A 16201-nucleotide genomic window follows, 5' to 3' on the forward strand; every position below is an offset into this window, starting at 1 on the left:
ATCCTTCCATTTATTGTGTATTCCCTTGCCTTGTTTGCCCTCCCCAAATGCATTATCTCACGGTTCTCTGGATTGGATTCCATTTGCCACTTTTTTTTATTTGTTCATGGGATGTGGGCGTCGCTGGCGAGGCCGGCATTTATTGCCCATCCCTAATTGCCCTGACCAGTCCATTGATATCTTCCTGCAGTTTACAGCTTTCCTCCTCACAATCAATGCACGGCCAAATTTTGTATCATCTGCAAATTTCTTAATCATGCCCCCTATATTTAAGTCAAAATCATTGATGTATGTATACCCAAAAAACACCCAGCCATTACCCTTTGCTTCCTACTTTTAGTAGATCTTTAGGAGATTCTCCCCACAATGAGTTGCTGATCTCAACTATGCTGTTCCGGGGAGGCTACCAAGCGCAGCAGGCCAGGCACTCATTGTCTCATAAAGCATTTTAATCACCTCCCTTCACGGTCACACTGACAAGCTCACCTCTCAAACCCGGAACTGACTAGATTTATTTTTTTATACCTGCGCCTTGCCAGGTCCCATGGTCTAGGTTGAGTTGGCTAATCACACGTGGCGTGGCGGGAGGAGCAAAAAATAAATCAGCCAGGATTCCCACTCGGTAACCTCTACTGGAAATGCGCACTGGGCAAAGACAGGATTAGGCTCTGCCCTGATGCCCTTCGCAGTTGAATAACTGCTGACACTCATAAGGATCATCTCAGTGAGGTAGTAGAGGGTGCCTGTGTAACCCTACAATAATATTTAAGGGAGATGAGAGGTAATGAGATCAATTAGAGGGAAACCTCTTGCTTACCTTCCAAAGACTATAATAATCAAATACACGCGCACACACAATATAGCCGCTGGACTCACTAGATAATAGTCCAGGCTGTGGTTGACTTTTATTTCCTCCTGAGCCCAGTAGGTGGGCTCCCACTGCTGCTCTGGCTGAGATCAGCTAAAAGGACAGACAATGGATTGAACCTGGAAACGTCCTAGTCTGTATAGCTCAGTACCACATCGTGTGGTACATTTTCCCAATAAGCCATCGAGGCAGCTTGAGAATGACACATTTGATGGTATTTTGTCCAATGCGTGTCGAGGTAGTGCAGTAGCACATCAAGCCGGATACCCAACATCAAGAGATGAGATGAGGAGAGGACTACTTCACTCCTGCTCTCACTCGCACGTGGAATTTCTGATCTGAGGCACGGTGTTGTGCGGAGGCAATGAACAGAAGTCTGGCAATTCTCCACAAGGTGGACAGAAAAAAAGGGGGTAGACACCTAAAGCCACTTTCTTAAGGCTCCTAATGACTAACTTCAGAGCTGCACTAATGGAGAGCTAGGATTTGGTGTGCCAACTGCCTTCTTGGCCAGACCCAAAATATGGGCAAGGTCTAAAAATACCGTTGAAAAATAAGTTAGCATGTTCATTACCTGCTCAGGCTTTACTGTCATATTGTGGTTTATTCATATCAAACAACAGTTAGTTACATTACAACCTTTAATTTGGTAATTCACTCCCTCCTACCTATCTTTGTGTGTTTGTTAAGTATGAACACCTCTGTCCAAGATGGTTTTACTGTGGTGAAAATGACCAGTTCATACCAATCAATTTTATTTGTTTTTTTTTAAATTCCTTCTATGGTTATGGACTGTGGTTGTCTTTACCACTGTGCCTGTTTATAAGTGCATGTCATTTGTTTGAATTCTGGGAGATGGTTGAGGTAATAGAATTCAAAGAGGAACAACTTCACTGAAATTACATTCCATGTTTCCATTTTTGGAGATTGCCAGCTAAAACACTGCAGGATTTTCCAAACCCCCGCTATGTTTAAACATCAACTTTCAGTTCACAAATTACCTGGACTTTGTAATGTCCTGACAATGTGACACGTAGATACCAGGGTGACCATATCAAGTGGATTCTGGTCTGTGTAACCTTGTACTTTGCTATTTCTATGTTTGATGAAATAGCAACATTTCAGTAGAGGTTACATGGAAAACCTTTAAATGAATAATGCTGAGCATGCAGGACAAAGACATAACCAAAATCAGTAAGCTCAGATGAAACAAGCGTGGCACTAAATGGATCAACAAATTAAAAGTGAAATAAAGGAGAAATCTCGCCAGAAATAGTAGTTCACTGAAACAAATATAGGAACGTGCAGAAAGATGTTAAAACGATGATCAGAGGGTAAAAGAGACACTAGAAACAGCTGCAGAAGCAAAGCAAAACAGTAAAATACAAGTCTTCAATACTACAATAACAAAAGGGCCATTAACAAGGGTGAAGACATTAAAAGATGAGCTTGAAACTGAGGATAAGCGTGAATTAGTAAATATTGTAAATGATTACTGCCTCAAAGTATTCACAACAGAAGACATGAGCAAAATGCCATCCCTCCAAAAAAAACCACGACGACAACTTGCATTTATATAGTGCCTTTAACATAGAAAAACACCCGAAGTCGCTTCACAGAAGTGTAATCAGTCAGAAAAGGAAATATTGGGATGGGTGCCCAAAAGCTTGGTCAAAGAGGTAGGTTTTAAGGAGGGTCAAAGGAGGAAAGAAAGTTTTTAAAAGGAAGGAATGGACTTAAACACAATGATTAGAATTTTAAATGTGAGGTATTGGGGGGACTGGGAGGCAATGAAGGGGCGATAGGTGAACGGGACTTGGTGTGAGATAGGGTAGAGTTTTTGATGAACTGAAGTTTGATGGAGGGTGGAAGATGGGAGACTGGCCAAGAGAGCATTGGAATAGTAGAGACTAGACTTAACAAAGGCATGGGTGAGGGTTTCAGCAGGAAATGGGCTGAGACAGGGCGAAGACATGTAATGTTATGGAGGTGGAAGTAGGCCCTCTTTGATGGAGGTCAAATAGGACGCCTGATGTTGCGAACAGTCGGTTTCAACCTGAGACAGTGGATGGGGATGGGAATGAAATCAATGGCAACGTTATGGAGTTTGTGGCGGGGGCTGAAGACAACGGCTTTGGTCCTCCCAGTGTTTAACTGGACGAAATTGCGGCTCATCCAGGACTGAATGTCAAACAAGTGGTTTGACAACACAGAGGCAGTACAGAGGTAGTGCGGCAGTGCTGATTGTCGTCAGCGTACATGTGGAATCTGACTCCATGTCTTCTGATGATGTCGCCAAGGGATAGCATGTCGATCAGGAAGAGGAGGGGTCAAGAATGGGGGACTCCAGAGGTAACGGTACAGAGGCAGGAAGAGAAGCCATTGTTGGAGATGCTCTGGCAAAATTTAAATGAGATTGATGTCCTAGACAAGCTGAAAGAGCTTTCTTACAAAAAAAAAACAAATCCTCAGGAATAGATGGTATTTAAGAGTCCTGAGAGAGACTAGGAATATTCAAAAAGGACGACGACAAAACAGATACAGGCATTTACAGACCTATTAGTCTTCCATTTTGTGTAATTAATGGAATCGATTATCAGGAGTAAACCTGAGGATTAACTGTACAACAAGAACCTAGTAAAACAACACTCAACACAGTTTTAGAAGGGAAAGATCCTTCCTGACAAACCTCCTAGACTTCACTGAGGAAATGATAACCCAAATGGACCGTGGCAAGCCCTCTAATGTTGTGTATCTTGATTTCCAAAAGGCATTTGATATAGTTTACATGAAAGGCTACTAGCTAAGCTCAAGACTGTGGGGATTCAAAATAAAACTTAGGACCTAATAAGCAATTGACTGAAGGGTAGAAAACATTGTGTATGAGGGTAGAAAACAATGGGTACATATTAAGATTAGTCATGGCAGGAATGGTGGGGGGAAGGGGAGATGTCACACATCCCAGAGATTGGGTTTTGTCACACATCCCAGAGATTGGGTTTTAGTGACTTGGATCCAGAAACTCAATGCAAATTGGCAACATTTTCTAGATGATACCAAACTAAGGAGGGCTCTGGAATCAAAGAAGACAGCTGAGAAATTATAAAATGAGTTAGACAAGGTACGTAAGTCCACCATACATTGGAAGATGAAATTTGATGCAGACGCATATAGGAGGAAAAATGGGTGACATGTACTCCATGAAGTGTGTTGAAATGGCTCAGGATAAAGTTGAACAAGACCTAGGAGTGTTAGTAGACTCAACCTTCAACATATCCAACCAAGAGTCATACAATGATACAACACAGAAGGAAGCCATTTGGCCCATTGTGTCTGTGCCAGCCCTTTGAAAGAGCTATCCAATTAGTCCCATTCCCCCACTTTTTTTTCCCCCATAACCCTGCAAAATCTGCTTCCACCACCCTTTCAGGCTGTGCATTCCAGATGATGACAGCTTGCTGCGTAAACAGAATGTTGAACTACATAATCAAAACAGTAGAATACAAATCACAGGATCAGATTGTCCTGTACTCTGATCGGACCACAAGTACTGCATCTAGTGCTGGTTGCTGAGAAACAAGGGAGACAGACATTCAAGTGCCACGAAGCTGATGCTAGTGTCAGGCGTCCGATGCATAATGAAAAACTGGAGAAACTTGTGCTTTTCAGTCTGGCTAGGAGAGATCCAAGAGGTGAACTTATAGAGGAGTATAAAATAGTTAAGGGAATGGAAAATTAAATCTGGAAAACTACTCCAAATTAAATTGAGAGTGGGGCACAGGTACATTGTTTCAAATGAGTTAAAAGGTAAATTTAGGACTGAAAACAAAATTTTTCTTAGAAAAAAAGTGATCAAGACATGGAATGCACTCCCAGCTAGAGCAGTGGAGGCTAAAACCTTGGAATCATTTAAGAAACAAAATCGGATGCGGTAGGGGGTGGCGGTGGCTGTAGGTTTTTTTCTGGATAAATGAATTAAGATTGGCCAAATGACTTTCCTCAAGCATCTTTATGATCTTGATTGTGTCCTGTAGGTAGCCAATGTGACTTGGGCACTATCACATGTTTGTGGGATCTTGCTGTGTGCAAACTACAACAGTGACTGCACTTTAAAAGTAATTAATTGGCTGTAAAGCAGTTTGAGCAAGCTAAGGTTACATAAATGCAAGTCTTTTTGATGAGTATACTCCACTGTAGAATCAGAGGCTGTGTTGAGTGACGTAGATGGTCATTGTAAAACTGCATCACCTGGTGATGGGGGACTCTTCCTCAATGTTATTAGCATGGATTTGATTACAAAGTTAATTAAAAAAAAAAGCCTTAATTAGGAATAAAGTGGCATCGCTATGTACACATCTTGGTAAGAAGGCTGATTACTGGTGTTGCAAGCCAGCTAATGAAAGGAAATGAATGGATTTAGGGACCTGCTAACTGTTCCAGTGCAGATGGTAGTTGTCTGATCTGACCACAGCATCCTTTACCTCTACTAACAAATGCAGGATTGGGATAAGCCTGAGAATATTCCAGACCCAGAGGCCAAGAAACCAGAGGATTGGGATGAAGAAATGGATGGGGAGTGGGAGCCTCCAATGATCCCAAACCCAGAGTACAAGGTATGGAAGTGAAATTGTTGGTATTGACTTAGCTCATTGATAACGTGTTTCTGTATTACACAGCATTTACAGCACAGAAACGGGCCATTCAGCCCAACTGGTCTGTGCCGACGTTTATGCTCCACATGAGCTCTTCTAATTCATCTAACCTTCTATTCCTTCATGTACTTATTTAGCATCCCCTTAAATGCATTTATGCTATTTGCCTCAACTACTCCACGTGATTGCAAGTTCCACATTTTAACCACTCTCTGGGGAAAGAAGTTCCTCCTAAATTCCTGATTGGATTTATTAGTGACTATCTTATATTTACGGCCCCTAGTTTTAGACTTTCCCACAAGTGGAAATATCTTCTCAATGTCTACCCAATCAAAGCTCTTCATAATTTTAAAGACCTCTTGAGTCACCCTTGAGTTTTTTTTTCTACAGAAAAGAGCCCCTGCCTATTCAGTCTTTCCTGACATTTATAACCTTCTGGTATCATTCTTCTAAATCTTTTTTGCACCTTCTCCAGTGCCTCTATATAGTTTTTGTAATATGGAGACCAGAACTGTGGACAGCAGCCTCTGCTTCGGCTGTAAACTAGGTGGCAGAAGCTAATGCCCATTTGACTTTAATATAGCGGCACAAGTTAGGGTGTTCAGCCCTTTCCCTACTGTGTAGCCATGTACAGTAACAGTGATTAACCCTTATCCTGTTGCATAACCCCATATAATCACAGACTGAATAACTCCCTGCTGTATAATCCCATACAGTCATGAGTAATCCTACCACGCTGTATAACCCTATGCAGTCACAATGAATAATTCTTACCCTGTTGTATAACCCATACAATCACAGACTGAATAACTCTTGCCCTGCTGTATAACCCCATATGGTCACAGTGAATAGCCCTTACCCTGAAAGTTCCTCTTTAACAGAAACAAGATGCTCATTTTTTGTCCGTTATGAATGAAATATACTAATGTTGCAGAAATATGTAAGTTTGAAACATGCAGAATGCAATTTTGTTAGCGGGTTGTTAATTACGAGGGAAACACAGGTATTCTCCTATTTTCCATTCAGTATTTCACCCTACCCCTTGCTCCTATGACTGAAGCTTTAATCACTCAGAAGCTCATTCAGTTTGGTTCTAGTAGGGCAGATGCAGCACAGTCTTCACTGTTCGTCTTATTAAAAATGTTTTTTTTCACAGCCTTGAGGAACAGAATGGCACCCAACAGAAAACTGTTAAAATCTCGAGTAATTGGAGTATTGACCAAAAGGTTAACTGCCTCCTTTTAATCATAGCACATGTATTGAGGCCATGCTTTAAAAGAAACTTGTATGTTGCATTAAACAATGGCAGATTGGACTGTAAGGATGTTTCTTGTGCTGAGTGGTATTCACTCATCGTTTGTTTTAACACAGGGTGAATGGAAACCAAAACAAATAGAGAACCCCAGCTACAAAGGTGCCTGGGTCCATCCAGAGATCGACAATCCTGAATATGCGCCTGATACCAACATCTACAGATTTCAGAATATTGGTGTGATTGGACTGGACCTGTGGCAGGTCAGTAATGGGTGGGGTTCTTGATTGGCTGCAGTATGGTTTATTGTAATATTTACACTGGGAGTACACAGGACTACAAACCTACCCCAACTGCTGTTAAGTCATTAATAGGTATGCTCCTCAATTGCCAGGTCTGACCTTTGTCCTAACTTAATAACTGCACTTAATAACAATTTCACAATCGTGGCTTTCTTACAAACGGTTTCAGAGAACACTGATTAGCATCCTCGTTCATCTATTTCAGTTTGAGTGCTGACTGTTAATTGTGTGATTTTTATATCAGTTAATTGTATTCAGGTGGTGGGTGTCAACTGGGGACTCTCTGGTATCCTTTTTATATAGGAGAGCTTATGTAGGGCGTGGTGTGTGTGTAAGGGGAATCTCTGTGAATAAAAGCTTGGAAACAACTTAAGACCAGACTCTAGTATTTTATCCTTCACCACATGGCTTTCCATTTGCAACACTGATGACTTGATCTCAGTAACTGGCTTGGAGAAGTCACTGAGCCTGATGTTACAAAGGAGCTGGATTAATTTTCGTCCTGTTAAAATCATATAGTTCCTATAATACTCCAGGTTCAGGATGATGTCTGTACTGATGTGAAAATTCAACTCCACCACTCCTGATGGCTCAGTGTGAGACAAACAGACTGAAAGTTCCAGGTTCATTGCCTGGTTTGTGCCACAGCAGCTGGTCTCTGTTGGCATGGCAGTAGGGCTGCTACAATTGTACCCTGTGCCTCTGAACAAGGGAGGGGGATAAAGCAAGAGTTGCTGTTCCTGACCGCTATTCAATGACCCCAGCTGTAAATGGGTATTGGATGATGGCAAAATTGAGTTCAACTGTGATACCACCACAATCAAATAGAGACAGAAATGTGTGTGTTTAAATTTAAATTGAGCCCTCAGTATTAGACATTACTGAGCTGGCTTAAAGCCCCTGGGATCAGGGCTCAAATCCAACCCAGCGGATGAAATGCAAAAGTCGCTGGACTCAACTCAGCTCAAAGTGAGTGTGGATCCATGGCACTAGACAGTCCAAAATTTGGCAGCTTTACTCGGGTGATTAAGAATGGTTGGTGTAGGAAGAGGAAAACCTCATGATTTGGACTTGAATGTGGGTGGCTTGATACAAAAATTGGCCGTGTGGTTGATAGTGAGGAGGAAAGCTGTAGACTGCAGGAAGATATGGACTGGTCAGGTGGGCAGAAAAGTGGCAAATGGAATTCAATGCGGAGAAGTGTGAGGTAATGCATTTGGGGAAGGCAAACAAGGCAAGGGAATACACAATAAATGGAAGGATACTGAGAGGTGTAGCGGATCAAAGGGATCTTGGAGTGCATGTCCACAGATCCCTGAAGGTAGCAGCACAGGTATAAAAGGTGATTAAAAAGGCATACGGGATACTTTCCTTTATTAGCCAAGGCATAGAATATAAGAGCAGGGAGGTTATGCTAGAACTGTATAAAACACTAGTTAGGCCACAGCTTGAGTACTGTGTACAGTTCTGGTCACATTACAGGAAAGATGTAATTGCACTAGAGAGGGTACAGAGGAGATTTACGAGGATGTTGCCAAGACTGGAGAATTTTAGCTATGAGAAAAGATTGGATAGACTGGGGTTGCTTTCTTTGGAACAAAGAAGGCTCTGGGGAGATTTAATTGAAGTATATAAAATTATGAGGGGCCTTGATAGAGTGGATAGGCAGGACCTATTTCCCTTAGCAGAGAGGTCAGTGACCAGGGGGCATAGATTTAAAGTAATTGGTAGAAGGATTAGAGGGGAGCTGAGGAGAAATTTTTTCACCCAAAGGGTGGTGGGGTTTTCGAACTCACTGCCTGAATGGGTGGTAGAGGCAGAAACCCTCAACTCATTTTTAAAAGTACTTGGATATGCACTTGAAGTGCCGTTAGCTACAGGGCTATGGACCAAGTGCTGGAAAGTGAGATTAAGCTGGATAGCTCTTTTTCGGCTGGCATGGACACGATGGGCTGAATGGCACTCCTTCTGTACCGTAACTTTCTATGATTCTGTGGTGAATTAGAGGGTGCTGAGCTGAAGGTCGGATTAACTTTGGCTGTGCTAGTCCCGAGTTGACATCCATTTTTAGCACAGAGTACTTTGACTCCAGTAGCCAAGAGAAGTGAGGATGGCACTGCCCTGTCAGCTCTTTACCTTAAAGGTGTCAGCCTTGGCTCAGTGCTGTCACCCGCACCTCTTGAGTCAGATGGTCGTGGGTTCAAGCCCCACTCAAGTCTTGAGCACGTAATCTAGGCTGACACCAGAACAGTGCTGAGGTGCTGCACTGCCGGAGGTGCCGTCTTTTGGATGAGTTTTCTCTCCAACTGCAGTAATTCTGATTGATTGGAATGGCAAAGGTGGCATTTCCTGTCCCGTTCACTGCCTGTTTTTTTGTTACTTTATATTTGTTGAGAGTATATGATTACTGTGCTGAATTCTGAGGTTTCCTGGTTTGCGAGATGATTTCAGTGTCTCCTTGAAGAATGACATGAAGTACCACTTAGTGACTAATTACCACAAATGTATTGAAATTGATTTGCAGGGAGATTGTACGCATGGCGTGTATAGGGTTACAAAAGCGGCCAGTTCAAGGACTTTAATCCCAATTTTTATTTTATAGGTGAAATCAGGAACTATTTTTGACAACTTTCTCATCACCGATGATGAAAAATATGCAGAAGAGTTTGGCAGAGACACCTGGGGAAAGACCAAGGTGAGGAGTCTGTGAATTTGTAGAATGGGGAAAGAATTCAGGGACAATCGGCTAATTTAGTTAATTGTGTTAGTATGTAATTTTAACCCCCCAAGAATGGATGGGCTGGGGCGCGTGGGTAGTAACAAAAAAAAAAGTTGAATTCATCAGCAGGAACGCATACCGGCTCCAACATGCCCACTTCCGGGTTTAACCCAGGTGCGTTAGGATGCACGTGCACAACAGAAACCTGGAAGTCCCATCCCCACTTAAAGCCAGCGGGCCAATAGTTAAAGGGGCGATGTACCTCATTGCGATAGTTGAGGCACTTATTGTATTGGAAATATAAAATGAATTTAATTTTATCTGTTCGGGTTTCCCATTGCTTCTGATTCTCGTTACGTGAAAGCAGGCGGGGAGGGCCGGATCCATGAGTGCCTTTATTGCACTGCTTGTGGGCCCGGAGGAGCAGGAGTGCTTCATCCAGGCACAACGAGCTCACCTGGCGCGTTCGGACCCCCATGATCGATTTCTCCCAGCCTCCGATCTCCATGACATCCGATCTTCTGGCATCCTGATCATCTCCCGACCCCTGATGTCCTCCACGGCCCACAATATCTCCCTCCCTCCCTGTCTGGCACAAAACCCAAAGTAAAATTTATTGCCCTCATTAAGTTCGCGATCGCAGAATGCGACCCGCCAACTTTACTTCCGGGTTTAGTGTCTGGTTTTTAAAAATATATATCTCTTTCCCCCGCCCCCTGTTTTAAAAAAATAATCATGCCCATTGTCGTCGTGAAAGTCGAGGACATGGATTTGTGCTCATGATTCCAGTAGATTCATAACAGTTGTCTGACTAATATTGTAAAGGCCTGGCAATGAGTCTCCCTCCCTGCTTTACCAACCAGGGATTGTACATGGAAAACAAAATGGTAGGTGGGGAGGGGGAGAAGAAAGAGAGAATAAAAGTCAAGTGTATTAACCGCTGCAAGCCACTTACCCAGTGATGTTTGTTTATTTTGCTCCTTTTTCTCCCCTCCTCAACTGAAGGTACTGACTCTCGGTGGGTTATGGTTGCCCCTCTGGCACCTTACCAGAATGACTACGTGTAAATCTCGAGACCAAGTCAGCAAGCTGTTGGACCGCGAAGCGCGGCACAGCTGAGCCGGGTCCTGTTCTTAACTGATTCTACACATGTTCACTTTCCAACAAGAGACATTATGTAATGATCAAGAACACTCATTTTCCCCCAGCCCCACCCCCTCCTTTCTTAGCCCAGGGATGCTGAGCCCAATTCCAATTGGCACTAACTTGACACTGACCATGGGTTGAGCCTAGGACGTAGGAACATAGGAATTGTTAGACAAAAAAATACCACCGTCCTTCTACCTTCCTGGTAGTCACACAATACAACGATAATGGAGTAGCTGATTAATCATAGCAATCAATCTCTCTCAATCAGTCTACAACAGACCCAGACATCAGGCAAGGAAAACCCCTGGTGTTGGAAAGCTCTGGGAACCATAGGTCCAAACTCCCCTGTTCATCCCAAGCATGCTAAACACTCCATATTTCACATCTCAAATTACTCATCTACTGTATACCAAATATTTTCTGGGAGAAATCCATATAAGTTGCATTTGAATTAATCAACACTATCTGCTTCCACTGTTTCCTTAAGGAGCCTGTTCCATAGATTGACCACTCACTAAGTGAAACAATGTTTCCGCAGATTAGTTTTGCATTTTACCCTCCAAGCGCAGGCCGTGTCCTCTGGTTCTACTGTTCTGGACAAGATGAAACAGCTCGTCATCGTCTACATTATCTAGTCCCTTTCGAATCCTAACAACAGCAATCACATCACCTCTCAACCTTCTCTTTCCTAGTGAGAACATGTCTAATTTACATAATCACTCCTCATAATCCAGTCCATCCAATCCCTCCATCCCCTCCATCATTTTGGTTGCCCTCCTCTGCATTCTCTCAATAGCTGCAATATCCTTTTTGTACTGCAGCGACCAGAACTATGCACTGTATTCTAAGTTCGGTCACAGCACTGATTTATAAAGTGGCAGGATTACCTCACTTTCGGCTCAGTATTGAACTTTTAATACATCCCAACATTTGACTTGCTTTAGTCAGCCACCAAGCATTTCCAGAGAAACCCAAGTATACCACATCCACTGCCGTACCCCTATCAAGTTGCTTTGTCACACCCTCAAAGAAAACCAGTAAATTAAATTGACAAGACTTCCCCTTCATGAATCCATACTGCCTATTTTTTAGCATGATCTTTAATAAGGGTTTGCATAACTTTACCATTGGACGTGAAACTCGCTGGTCTATAGTTTCCTGGGTTACTTTTCCTATCTTTTTTAAGTTAGAAGTAACATCTGCCTTTCTCCAGTCCCCATCTCTTTTCTCTTCCACACCCCCCCCCCCTCCCCCAAGGCACCTCTCCACTGTTCAGTGATTTCTGGAAGATTTGTGCCAGAGTTCCTGCAATTTCCTCCCGTAGTACCTTGAGGATTTTCGGATGCATCTTATCCGGCTCCTGAGATTTATTTACCTTGTTTGCATAGCTGTTTAGCAACCATGCTGGTAGTAATGTGAATAGTATTACAACCTACCTCTGCAATACCCTCTTATTTGATCTGGGAAGGGAATTAGTTACCTATCTCATTCTTGGTAAAGACTGAGACAAAAAACTTATTGAACACTTCTACAGCCTGTGTAGCATCAATTGTCATGCCCTCACCTGAGCCCACTTTCAATGGTCCCGTTCCAACCCTCGTTTTTCTTTTTCTTAGTGATACTTTCTTCATTTGTCTTGCCATATTCATTTCAAATTTTTTCTTTGCCATTCTGGTGCCTTTTTTACAATCCTGACATGCCTTTTGGTATTGAATTTATCTTAAATCTGTGCCATTTTCCTTCATAGCCTTAAATGCCTTTTTCTCTTGAGTTGCCTAGTAGTCCTGTTCTACCCAGCAGGAGTGCCTTTTAAGCTTGGTACCTTTTGCTTTGTATGAGTAGACATTGGTCCATTGCATTCAGAATCACCTCCTTGAAGGAACTCCAAAGTTCCTCTACTCTCTTAGCCATATTCAAACCTTCTAGGCCCAAATTGACAAGACTTCTCAAGCTGGTACTTAAAGCCTCACCCACCTTTGTGTTGGAGATTTGATCGTCCCTATTACTCATAATCAAATCTAGGATGTTTTCGCCCCGTGTTGGCTCATTTACAAACTGAGTCTTAAAACAATCTTCCAATAACTCTAGAAATCTCTTCCCTGTCTTTGATTCCTATCAATTTCTGGTAAATTGAAATCTCCAACTACTATAGTTGGTTCCTTACTAGTCGCCTTCCTTATCTCATTCCACAGTTCCAGATCAAGGCTTTCACCCTGGCCTGGGTCAACAGCATACCCCCAGTAATAGTTTACCTCTGTCACCATCTATTAATGCTACCCAAAATGATGCTACACCTACCCTTTCCTTTTATCCTCTCACATGCCTCAATACTGGAGTTTATATATACTGCCACACCACGTCTTTTTCTCCCGATAATCTCTTCTAAACAATTTATAACCTTCAGATATGTATCCCATTGATTAGACTCATTCCACCTTGGCTCTCTGATGTTAATGATGTCCAATCTATCACCCCCTGCAAGACCTTCCAGGTCACACATCTTTATTTTTCAGACTTCTTGCAGCTCCATTGTTTTTTTTTTGATCTTTCCCATTTGCTAAATTAATAGTTTTACTATGTTTTTCTCCCACCATTGAAATTGGACTTATTAAACTTCGATTTGTGTTTTCACTGGTATGCCTTAAGATATGCTTCATTCGGTACGGGTGCTTTCTTGCAGCTACCGCAAGCACCCCCACATCTAGTTTAAATATGCTCCCACCATTCTATCTATTGTGCCTGCTAACACCTCTACCCCACCCGCCCCCTCTCCCGCTCCCCCCCCCCCCCCCCCCCCCGGGCCTTTGCTTAGGTGGAACCCGTCCGGTCTGTAAAGGCTCTCCATTCCAAAAGGTATCTCATTGTTTGAGGAACCGAAACCCTGATTTCCCTACACCAAAGCCTTAGCCCAAGCATTGGTCTGCCTAATGACCCTCTGACTCTCTATTGCCATGGGTAGTATTTATGACCTTCTGTTCTGTATAGGTTAGATTGCACTGAATGGTGACTTTACCCTACAGTCCATTGGGAGAAACACTCAACCTTCAGACAAAAGCTTTGGAAAAATCAAAATGAAAAGAAAGGAAAAAAACGAAAGATATTCAGGATTTTTGGAAGAGTAATAGTTGCCAAATGAGAAATCCCATGAAGGTCACTGTGTGGATCAGAATGTAACAATATGTGATTGTACGGGGATGATGTAAAATTTGAACAGAAACAAAGTTTTAAAAAAAAAATTCTGGTGACTTTGCAACTCCAGTGGTCTTGCACTTTACTCCGCACTAAATGGCACCAGTCTGAGATACTTGCTTCGATTGGGTGATTTTTGATGAGTTCACAGGGAGATGGTTTGCTGTATGGGAGGTATGTTGTGGATCTGGGTCTGGTTAGGGTTGCATAGTTACTCATAGGCTTCTCCCCACATATTTTACCTGATGTCCCTTTGCTGCTGTCCTTTAGGAGCCCGAGAAGAAAATGAAGGAAAGTCAGGATGAAGAAGAGAGGAATCGTCGTGCTGAGGAAGAGAAAAATAAAGGCAGTGAGGATGAAGATGATGATGGTGAGGAGGAGGAAGAAAAGAAAGATGAGGATGAAGAAGAAGAGGAGGAGGAGGAGGAGGAGGATGAGGATGCATCAGAAGATAAAACTGCAACAAAAGATGAATTGTGAAATTTGTGTATATTTCCAGCCATGCCCAGTCAATGTTTTTTCTGTGATTTTAACCCTTTCACCAGTGTCCCTTAGAGTTCCTAATTAAAATGTCTCCTTCAAAGCAAAAACTCCATTATTGCAAACTTAGGATCATCAACCTTCATATGACACAGTTGTCTTATCGCAATCTTGCAACTTCACCACATTTTCCACGTATTGTGCCCTGGGAGAATCAGTAGAACTTGATGGGTGCTGGGCGCTCTCTTTGAGAATCAGAACCACTTTTTTGTGCCGTTAGTATCTAACAGAGCCTAGAGTTGGTTGTAGTTGACTCATTGAGATCTGCTGATCCTCAGAATCTAAGTACGTGTTTGCTGGTGTGAAGTTTGGCTTGTTGGGAGTTTGTTACCTCCTTGTCTCCCTCTTTCTACCCACCCCCACACCTCAAAAAAAAATGTTGGTTCCTGGCATCTACATTTTTTTTGAGGGAAGGCAGAATGTTTAAACTTGCGACTATCATCTCCACGGTTGAGAAGCCGCCCCCAGCCAGATGGCTTTCTTTCCACTTGCGGACCGAGAAATGCAGATTTCTTCCTGGGGGCAACTCCTGAAAAACTTACACTATTATTTTTGTTCCCCTGGTGATGCTGCATGTCTCTGCCTGACATGGTGAATGTATCTGCATGAACTGAACTGGGTGTGGAACCCATGCTTGACCCAGTATAGTGGAGCATTAATACACAGGGTGTAATACCTCCTAAATTTAATGGAGTTCAAGGATGAGACAGTGGCTGCACATTTTTACATAAGGCTGGCAATATTAATTTTATCACAATGAGGTTTTAATAGGTTATAAATGGGCGTCATCAATAAAAATGCTACAGCTCCATTGCATGAATGAGATGCAGGAACCAGAGGCAATAGAGAGAGCAATGAAAGCATCTTAAACCTTTTTCCAGAATCAAAATTATAGCATGTCCTGTATCCCTGCATTAAGAGCTTTTTAAATGGATAAGGAGCTGGTGAATGGATTAACCATCACATTGGAACTGTGCTCACATCAGTACCTGATGGAACATTCCATCTCAGACCATTGTCGGGACTTGGTGTAAATAATTGCAATCTGAGGTAACGCCCCACTTTATTCAGCTGAGGTTTTAATTATTTTTGGTACCTTTTTAAAAAAAAAATGAAGTACATCTTTAAATGATTTTGTAGGATCTGAATGTATTTCCAGAGACACAAAGTTTGTTTTAAATAAACCTGTATAAAAATTGTCAAAGGATTTTGGTGGAATTTGTTGTCTATCACAGTGGATTGTGGGGACTCGCACGACTGAAAATCCTTTCATAGCATAATCTTCCATGCCAGCTTATTAGTAACTGCCGTTCCCTGTTTAACCAGCAGGTATGAGCCCACTGCTGTTTTATAATCGAGATGTTCCTCCTCCACCACCACCATTATCAATGCAGCTGATCCTGGAAATCAGTATACTGGAGTTGCACACTGATCCAAACAAACTGATATGTACTTTAATGTAGCACAGGCACTCAGCAGTGTGTTGCAGTGAAGGACAAATTAAAGCAGCAACACCCATTTGCTCATTTA

General features: G+C 42.5%; 1 protein-coding gene across 1 annotated transcript in view; it reads left to right on the forward strand.

The window, feature by feature from the left end:
* The window catches only part of calr3a (calreticulin 3a), a 32276-nt gene extending 16401 nt beyond the window's left edge, over positions 1-15875 (forward strand). The window contains exons 6-9 of the mRNA XM_067968038.1: positions 5368-5481; positions 6892-7035; positions 9677-9769; positions 14402-15875. Coding sequence (XP_067824139.1) covers positions 5368-5481; positions 6892-7035; positions 9677-9769; positions 14402-14611 — 561 coding nt within the window. The 3' untranslated portion in view covers positions 14612-15875. The remainder of the gene's footprint in view (positions 1-5367; positions 5482-6891; positions 7036-9676; positions 9770-14401) is intronic.
* Positions 15876-16201: the final 326 nt, after the last annotated feature.

This window comes from Heptranchias perlo, chromosome 29, assembly GCF_035084215.1.
Source record: "Heptranchias perlo isolate sHepPer1 chromosome 29, sHepPer1.hap1, whole genome shotgun sequence".
In the NCBI taxonomy this organism is placed as follows: Eukaryota; Metazoa; Chordata; class Chondrichthyes; order Hexanchiformes; family Hexanchidae; genus Heptranchias; species Heptranchias perlo.